Source organism: Sinocyclocheilus anshuiensis, unplaced genomic scaffold (genome assembly GCF_001515605.1).
Source record: "Sinocyclocheilus anshuiensis isolate Anshui unplaced genomic scaffold, SAMN03320099.WGS_v1.1 scaffold1609, whole genome shotgun sequence".
Lineage (NCBI taxonomy): Eukaryota > Metazoa > Chordata > Actinopteri > Cypriniformes > Cyprinidae > Sinocyclocheilus > Sinocyclocheilus anshuiensis.
The window spans coordinates 11,216-21,472 of record NW_015540958.1 but is presented as its reverse complement, the minus strand read 5'-3'; the positions used below and the strand labels follow the sequence as shown (position 1 = coordinate 21,472).

The window sequence follows — 10,257 nt, the reverse complement described above, 5'->3', positions numbered from 1 at the left end:
CTTCCAAAAGAGGACACGACTGGAAATCAGTGGTTAAGTTGTATTTACAACACTGTTCCAGAACAGTTCAACCCAAATATTCAGATGTGTGCAGCGCATTTTATGGAGGGCTGTTTCCTGATCCTGGTAGAGTAGACTACAATGCCGGCTGTTCTGACTCACAGACTGTAAGTACGTTTTCATATTTAAAGAATTTGCCACTGACAATTCAAACGTGAGTTTTGAGCAGTGTAGAGTAGCGCTTGTTGTTTGTCGTTTCGCCGATCACAAATGCAGACATGGTTTTATGTTAACGCAGCACGATGCAATGCGTAAAAAGACAGTATAAGTCATTATAATCCGTAATTATGTCCCCACTGTATGCAACAAATGCCTCGTTTATAATGGGTTTTAATGTTTTTGTCTCGTCACTCCGGGACACGGTATCACAATATGGTAAGGTGCATAAAATTTATGTCACGCGCTTGAGGAATTTGGCCAATCAGAGCACACCTCGCTTTTCAGACCGATGAGCTTTGTAAAAATCAACGCGTTTCAGAAAGGCGGGGCATAGAGGAGAAGCAATAATGTACAGTATGTGGAAAATAATGTGTTTTTTTAACCTTAGACAGCATAAACACATTTCGTTACACCAAATACACAAAATAATGTTATTTTTAGCAACATCATATGACCCCTTTAACAATGGCATATCAATACATTAGTGCAGCCGTTCTTTTTCAATGCCAATAGGTTGACCAGTCGCCCATCATTTCTTTTCCTCTTTCTGTTCGCCCTTTCCAGTCTTGTGCTTTTTCCCATGATCCTCTCTGCTCTCAGTCATTACTCACAGCAGACAGCAGGACAAGCAGGCACGTCCCTTGTGTGCCTCTGTTCACCCATAATGCACAGAAGGAGAGACCGTGCCTGCTCCTGTGTCAAATGAGATGTGGTAAGTAGGGTTGGGTTCAGTTGGCGTCAGGGGAGCCACTTTGTGTTTTAACCTCGATGCCATCTACTACCAGCACCGTCCTCTGCTCAACCAGAAAACGGAGCTCAATTATTAGCTCAACAACCACAGCAGCTTCATACTTGAATTAATGCTACTTGTTGTGTGTTGTTACTCGCGGATATAAAACCTCAGCAGTCTCAGAAGCCATAGACTCTTGATCGCCACTTGTATGAAATTCATGAAGCACCTTGTTTACCAGGAACACAGATATAGCGTCTTGTATGCAAAGCTGTGCGTCTTCACATGCATTATTTAAAGGCCGTTTTATTGCGTGGGTAATATAAATGGGAAGGATCACCTCCTCTCAGCGCTGAAGTAGAGAACATTTATCAGCTTTTGACGTGGAGAGCGAAATGAGTCAGTGAGGTTGCTGCTTTAATTCATATTTAGTGTGAACGTTGAGGAATGGACAAAGAGTGTGTGATTACTCACTGGAGATTAATGACTGCATGTTGCATTGCTGTGGTGGGCTACCGAACGCTCCTCAGAGACTGTATTACTGTTAATGGTGCTAGAACAACATGCTGAAGACTCAAAAAATTTGTTGTTCAGGTTCAAGTCATCATTTGCATCATTATATATGTAATGGTAGAGCGCTAACAAGGTCATGGCTCTATTGCTCAAACGGGGTTCAGTTCCCAGGCAGTGCATGAACTAAAAAAAATGTATGGCTTGAATGCAAACTAATTCACTCTGGATAAAAGCATCTGCCAAATGCATAAATGTAAATGTAAGAAAATGTACAAAAGAAAAACAAAGTATTTGTGAGCACACATGAACACCACCAGTAGTTCCAGTGGGATACAAATAATGACAGCGGCATATTGATTGAATTTTAATTGTGAATTTTGACTCTACAGTTTAGTTTGCATGATAAAACAACATTTCCCATTATCCTTGCCTTCATTTTGTTGTAATGTTAAAGCAAGACTTTAGATTACACAGATCACTGTGATATGGTTTTATGCATTTATGTATCTTTTCCCCAAGTAAGCCAAATAGTACAAACACTATGCTTTGAGATCCTGAGCAATATTGATATATTTAGATATTATTTAATTTATTCATTAATTATATCATTATTTTTTATTTAATTCTAATTGTGTAATTAAATAATTTAATATAAAAATAAATAAAATTGGTTATGATAAAAAAAAAAAAAAAAGACATGCCAGGTTGTTGATCAAGGAACATGTCCTTTTTAGCAAAATCCCAATTACTGTAAATTGCTTTGGAAAACATCATCTGACGAAAGAGATAAAAAGAAATTAATATTTTAGCATTTATATTTTTCTCTAAGCAAGCAGAGAATTGCTGTTAGGATGAGCTGTTTGCAAAATGAAAATCCTTGTGTGAATTTATAGCATTTACAAATGAACATATAACTATTAAAACTTAAGTTAATTAAAAAAAAAATTCCTCAAGTGCATGAAACCATATGCTCATGAGCATTTTTTAAAATAACGTTTAATGAAGTTCTGTCTTGATTTTGACAGCTTGGATTGTGCACTTTTCCCACAAAAGCTCACTGTGACCTCAGCCATTTTTTCCAAAGTTTTTTTCTCTGTAGAATTTTTTCTTTTTTTTTTATACTACAAATCACTGACACCACCAGAGTTTCAAGTATATTCTATATAAATTGTATCAATAAGTTGCAGCCCTACTTCAAATAGACTTGTGTGTGAACAGCAGCACTACTATAATGATATAGCTCCAGTGCTATTTAAATGTTAAGGGTTTTCCCCATATTAATAGGCGTCCCCTGAGAATCAGACTTTATAGTGGGTTTTTAGGTCAGATATACTGTAAAAGGTGCTGCTTCAGTGTGGGATATTGTGCAGCAGTGTAGTCTCAAGGTGCTCTGAAATATAGCCATGCCTTAATGAATACCCCAGGCAATGGTTCAGCTCATAGAGCCTGAAAATTGCTCTCAAGGAAAATGCGTTGGCGCCTCTCATTTAGCAGGGCCTGCAATATGGACAAGCTACAAACTACCATACACTGCTTTCCTTAACGGACCATAAAACCACTCGCTCATTTGTTTGAAAATTTCAGAGGATCATCAAGTGGTCTGAAATGGCATAGTGTGGATGCTTTCTGCTGGGTCTTTTGTGTAAACTGTGCTAAAATAGATGTCTTAAATTTTGAACTCTCCTAAGCCTATGCTATGTATTGATGTCCACATTTGCTCCTTAATGGGTTTCTGTTAAAACTTTAATTACTTTAACAATTAGGTGCAGAATAAAGTTTAGGCAATTAGGGAGATGTGTGTACCCTGTATATTCACCCTCTGTCACATAAGCATTTGCATTCAATAATTAACAGAAATATATCACAAAAATCAATTCACGGTCATTCCAAATGACTTTTTGGCAGTACATAATAGACTATTAGTAGGGGCTCTGTGGTGCTGCATAATATAGGTTTTAAAGAAGTCTCTTATGCTCACCTAGACTGCATGTATTTGATTAAAAGATACAGTAAAAACTGTAATATTATGAAATATTATTACAATTTAAAGTAACACTTTTCTAATTGAATATATGTTCAAATGTAATTTTTTTCCTGTGATCAAAGCTGAATTTTCAGCTTTCAGTCTTCAGTGCCACATGATCCTTCAGAAATCACTCTAATTGACTGATTTACTGCTTAAGAAACATTTATTATTATAGTCAATGTTAGAAACGGTTCCATTTTGTTTCAGGATTCATTGATAAATGGAAATTTAATTTCTTTAAAATGGAAATCTTGCTGACCTCAAGCTTTTGAACTGTAGTTTATCGCTAATGTAGATATAAATATCTCCCTGAAACCTGATTGTTTGATAGGAATGTTCCAGGACAAGCAAGCAAGGTTGTTGATCTAGCAATGCGTCCTACTTGGCAAAGTCACGATTATTATATTAAGTTTATGGAAGATGATTGATGACACTTTCACAGATGGGATGTTTTTGACATCTGCCTAATGTACTCGCCGCTCACTGTTCTCCATTCACACTTGATGGTCACAGCTGGTCATGTGACTCAACATCTCACGGGTGCTTTGTTAATGAAGAGTGTCCTTCAAAACCCAGCACACCGTCCTTTGAGGAAGCTTTAGCAATCAGTGTCATTTTGATTGTTTGACTTTGCTGCATGAATTTATTCGGCCCTCTTTTTTTTATATCCTCCTTGTCTCCCTGTGTGGTGTCTTCTGACCGGGCTCTGCTGGCACTGGTGTCAGATACAAACATATCATGATGAATAAGACTTGAAGACACAGATACCAGTGGCATTTTCCATGGCCATCAGCATGTACACTGAGGGAATTTATAGCGCGTGATGAATCGCTGTGCCGTATGTGGCGGGATGCAATCACATCTCATCCCTAAACAACAAAAGGCCTCTGTGCTGAAGGTTAAGCGTCTATACAATGACTTGAGTTGTGTCAGGAGATGTCAGGAGTATTTGGATTAAGTGTGCCCTTGATTTTCTTTTCTTTTTTTCTTTCTCTTCTACCCTTCTATTCTTTCGGTGCAACTCTTTTGTACTCTGCTATTGTTATGAAAAGGAGTAATGCATCTTGAATCTGACTACATCCCGACCCATCCATGCTTGTATCCTCTCTGATTGGTTCTTCTTTACATTATCTGTCTCTGACATTTCCCCCAGTGATTTGCAGTTCCATCATTGTGTATGTCTGCGTTTGTCCTCTAGTTGCGCTCTTGCGTATCTGTTTTGCTATATTAAGCATATTGCACAATGAATGTTACCTGTTAATGCAGTTGTTTGCCTTTGGCTTTGTGCTCTGTATTTTACTGTCCTTTCTTAGCCGACTTGTACAGTATTTGTATAGTGTGACAGATGTTTAATATATTATTCATTTTATATATTATATATAGATGTGTTTATAAGTTTTATATATGATATATAGATGTGTTTTTATATTCTTAATATATATTATGTAATATTTTTATTTCATTCAATTATTTATTTTTATAATTAATATATAAATATGCAGACAAACCAGACAAACATGTATCTTATTGAAATATATAGATTTTTTTTAAATTAATTTATTATTTTAATGATGTGCTTTTGAACTTTATATTCAAAGAATGCCAAAAAACGTAGCGCAGTTTCCACAAAAATATTAAGCAGTGCAATGGTTTTTAATATTGATTATAGTGCTGTCAAATGATTAATCGCAATTAATCGCATCCAAAATAAAAGTTTGTGTTTACAAAATGTGTGTGTACACATCGCACATTCATGCATATACTTAAGAAAAATGTTATATTTATGTATAAAATATTTATATATATAATATAAATTTTATATGTATGTATGTATATGTAAATATGTATACATTTACTTATTCACATGGGCTGTTATGGAATGGTCACGTGACTTGTTAGTCTCTAGATTTGGTGTAAAATAAGACCTGTCTCTCACAGTAGATTCAGTGTTTGTCACTCTGCTTTGTTCTCCACTTTTTCCTGAGTTTTGATTACTTTCGAAACCTTTCTAAAGTCATTTATAATAGTTATTTGGTTATTTGTGTACCTGAAATGAGGTAATTTGTAGTTATCCTGGCAGCATGCACTCTCTCCTGAGACACGTACCCTTTTACTGCAACATCACTGTGATTTACGTTATTTGTTATTTGCAACTAGTGAATTATTTATTCCCCTTACATGCAACCTGCCCTTGATTAATAGACTGAGATTAGTGTGACATGCACTCTGCCCCTTGTTTGCTGCCAGAATGTTTTACTCCTGCCAGGAAGAATGCATCTTTTTCAAACACTGAATGAGCATGTGTGAGAACAGCTTTAATGCTAATGGAGACCTTTGGGTCAGCACTGCTGTCTGGAGCACCTCTCAGATGTGTGGACGGACCCAATCCATTTCCCCTTTAAATCCGATGGCTGGCATCTCCGATTTACACCTGTAGTCCCTGAGCTGGCCATGTGATGCATTAGGAAAGAGGATGAGGACTGATTATTACTATCGGTCCTCTTAGCTATCTTTTATTTTATTCTGTTCTATTCCTGAAATCTATATATAAAGATCTTCAGGAGCAGCACTAAGCTTTAGATGTTTGAGATAATGAAATGTTCCTCTTCCTGGTTGTCTATGCAGGGAACATCACCTATGGAAGTTATTGGTCCCTTTTTAACCAGCTCAGCGTTTTCCAGCAGCCTATTAGATCCTTAACAGTCTCATCTTGCTCCGCATTGATTGCAACATCGATCACAATAGAAATACAGAAAGTCAGGCATTTTATTATTTTTTTCTTAATATAAATTCAATATTACAGAAATAATGAAAAGCTAAAATAAGATAAATATGTTAGAATTACGAGACCTAATAATATGGGGGCTTAATAATAGGGCTTTACTCTGAGTTTGACCCATGGCCATCTCTGTGTGCAAACCAATCAGTCAAACCTAAGTTCAGTGTTAATAATGTATGTCCATTGGCGCAGAGATTTCTTTAAACATTAATTAAATAAATCTTACCAACCGCAAACTTTTTAACAGTACTTTCTATTGATAAAATCAAATCAATTTTTGTTATAAAACCCCTTTTTCCCTACATGCACATGTGCACAGTTTTAGGTAGTTTGTTGGTAGGCTGTAGTACTAAAATTAAAGTTAAGTTACACTATTTTAAAATGACCCAAAGTCACCTTTTTATAGCATGGATTTCTAGCTAAATAAACCGGTAAAGTTTTGGTTTCGTCTTTGAAGCGGACTGGCTCTGGTTGGTGAACACTGGACGCACTGAAGCTGTGCATCATGCCACAGTGTTGACAGACTCGAGTTGTTGCGTCAGTGGCTTCCAATGTAGACATGGTGTATGAGCAGCAAGCTGTCAGTGTGGATAGACCAGAACTGGGAATTTGTCCTCCACTCAAGTCCATCATGACAACTCATAAAGCGCATAACATACACAACAGAGACCTTGAGTTTTTTTTTCCTAAATCTAGCTGTGTCCCAAATGATGGAAGATAATCTTGATATCTGTTCGTCCAGTTCATGCTGAAACGGATCGACTCCAATCCAATTTAACTGGATTTCAAGTCACGTCCTCATGAGACTTGGATTGATTTTAGTTAAAATCGGATTTCATGCTTTTTTTTGCTATTCAGGCTACAAAAATAGGGATATGGCTATAAAATCGGCTTTAGACAGGCAGTGTTAATAAATAACCATCTCAGCTTGGCAAACTCGTGTATGAGCTGAATATACAGTATTAAGGCCAGACACCCCAGGTGAATAAAGAAAAACATTTATCTAATAGATATCACCATACTTCTCCAGTCGTTTCCCCAGTTCATTTTTTTGTCTTAAGAGTTTTCTAAAATGTTGTTTAAATATGCAAATGAGACATGATCTAATGAAGTATGCACTCGTTTGCATATAACTCTAGAACAGAAATTTGAACGTTGGTTCAAAATTCTTGTTTTGTATTATTGACATATTGACATATGCAGCTGAATTCGGTTGTTAGTTCACCTTTTAGTGCTTAATCCTGTTCTCTACACACAGTTCAGTCATTTTACTGAATTTTTTTATTTACGAGAGTGACAACCGCATTCTACAACTATGATGAAAGGTAATGACAAAATACAAAGTGATTACACTGAACTGAACTGAACTACTAGTTAATGATGTATTTAAATGTGTATCAGAGTTGTGTGTCTCTTCTGTATTCACAGTGCAAAAAATTTCAGGGATAAAGGTCTCGACTGTTACCAGATCTTGCTAAAAAAAACAAACTTAAATCCAAACGCTAATAAGTGGACGTGGCAACCCTTCAAGAATGCTTCCAAATGTAAACAAAAAAACGACATCTCTGTCAACCATGGTTTAGATCAAATCACCGAACATAAGTCTTTGGTCGCGATTAATATTATTTTAGTCAAAAGTAGTGGATGATAAATGCACGAAATGCCAGAACCTTGGTATGGTTACCAAGGGGTCAATCATCATAATTTCAAGAGATTTCTGTTCCATGCGCAAACAAATTGACTTCTGTAGCTTTACAGCTTCTACGTGGAAATTCTAATGTTTTCACAGAGGGGATTTTGAATATCTCTTTTTATCACTCCATATATCAGAAAATTTTGGAAACCCATTTCCTGCCACTGAATAAAAAAATAAAACAATGTAATTGGGACTTGTATCTCAAATTTGGACTTTTTCTCGCAATTGCAAGTTTATACCTTGCAATTCTCACTTTTTTCCTCACAATTCTGATTTTTTTTTTCTCAATTGCAAGTTATAAAGCCTTGCAGTTCTGAGAAAAAAAGTTTATATATCCACTTTATATCTCAGAATTGCGAGTTTATCTTGCAATTTTGACTATAACAAGCAATTGTTTATATCTCACAATTCTGAATTTATTTCTCAGAATTGCAACTTTATCAGGTTTTTTTTTGTTTTGTTTTTTGCAGTTGCGAGTTTATATCGTGCATTTCTGAGATAAAAGTCAGAATTTCGAGAGAGAAACTCGCAATTGCGAGAAAAAAGTCTGAATTTGAGAAAGTCCCAATTACTTTGTTTATTTTTTATTCAGTGGCAATGGTCAACTGCCAGAAAAAAAATTTGTTTTTAGGAATGAAATGTTGTATATGAAATTAAATGAAATTTTCTTTCACTAGTCTGAAACACCATTATGAAAGCAAATATTCCAAAATCTCAAAATTGACCAGTACCTGTATATGAAAAAGCAATGTTTTTGACTATTGTCTTGCCTTAAATACAACAAAATCCACTAGATCTTCCAAGTCATATTGTTACATGATTTTATATAATCATTTTACATCTCTCGGTCTCTTTCAGCATTCACCATGATGATCATCCTGGCTTTGATTCGTATTGGAAAGGGGCACAGAGAGGGCCACCCATCTGTGGCTCAGATCTCAGGTGTGCCCAACCTCTTCGGGGTCTGTGTCTACTCGTTCATGTGCCAGCACTCGCTGCCCTCGCTCGTGACGCCCATCTCCAACAAGCAGCGCATGAGCGCCCTGGTCATGGCCGACTACATCCTCATCCTGTGCTTCTACAGCCTGCTGTCCCTCACGGCCATATTCTGCTTCGATAGTTCTCTGCTGCGGGACATGTACACTTTAAACTTCACGGATAACTGTGACGTCCTGAGCATTCCAGTGTTGCGCTACTTCCTGGGCCTCTTTCCCGTCTTCACCATCAGCACCAACTTTCCCATAATAGCCGTCACGCTACGCAACAACTGGAAGACTCTCTTCTATCGGGACGGCGGCACGTACCCTTGGGTGGTGGACCGTATCGTCTTCCCGCTCATTACTCTAGTGCCGCCCATTATTGTGGCCTTCTGTACTCACGATCTAGAGGCGCTTGTGGGGATCACAGGGGCGTATGCCGGAACGGGCATTCAGTATATCATCCCGGCCTTCCTAGTATATTTTAGTAGGCGTCATCTAGAACCCGTGTTGCGAAGGGATGCTGTAAATAAGCACCGGTCACCTTTCCATCACACATTCTGGGTTTGGTTTGTGATATTGTGGGCAACGTTCTGTCTAATGTTTGTGACGGCTAATATTGTCCTTACCAAAGTCAAGAACTGAGCGTACCAGCAGATTTGGTTTGTCAAGCTGTGTTTTTGTTTTAATTTTTGAAGGGTGTTTGTTAGGTTTTATGTTAAAAGAATGGCATTAGCTGAAGTTTAATTCAGTCTAATTTAATTCAGTGTTTAAAAGGGACCAAAAGACGTTTTGGCATTGGATCTGTGACTTCTTTCTCACAAATCCACAATCCTTTAGTGGATGTTCTGTAAGGCAGGGATTATTTGCAAAAGCATTATTTAAAAACCATATATGATGTGCTCATTCAAAACATCAGTTGATTTGTAGGTTCTTGAGTTATTTTTGATTTTCCTCTTCATTTAGGTGAACCTCATTAAAACATGATTGAGTCACGCTCCACTCCAAAAGAAAAAAAAAAAAATTATTAAATAAAATCATATGCATAAGAATGAAAAAGTCTTAGCATATGTGATGTTATTTGCAAGACAGTTTAGCACATTTACCCCAAATTCTGTTCTGATTAATACTTATCATTTTTGTAATACAGTAAAAAAAAAAATATTATATTATATTGTATTATATTATGTATTTATAATTTTTTTGCATTTTAACAATGAAAACTTAGTGGGAAGGTGTGGTTTAATCGTCTTTTTAAGTTGTAGTGTTCTTAAGTGTTTAAACAATTTAATTCCTTATCTAAATCTTTTTGATATT

At 36.5% G+C, this 10,257-nt stretch overlaps 1 protein-coding gene across 1 annotated transcript in view; it reads left to right on the top strand.

The window, feature by feature from the left end:
* The window catches only part of LOC107689989 (transmembrane protein 104), a 54,952-nt gene extending 44,907 nt beyond the window's left edge, over positions 1-10,045 (top strand). The window contains exon 10 of the mRNA XM_016488209.1: positions 8,822-10,045. Coding sequence (XP_016343695.1) covers positions 8,822-9,585 — 764 coding nt within the window. The 3' untranslated portion in view covers positions 9,586-10,045. The remainder of the gene's footprint in view (positions 1-8,821) is intronic.
* Positions 10,046-10,257: the final 212 nt, after the last annotated feature.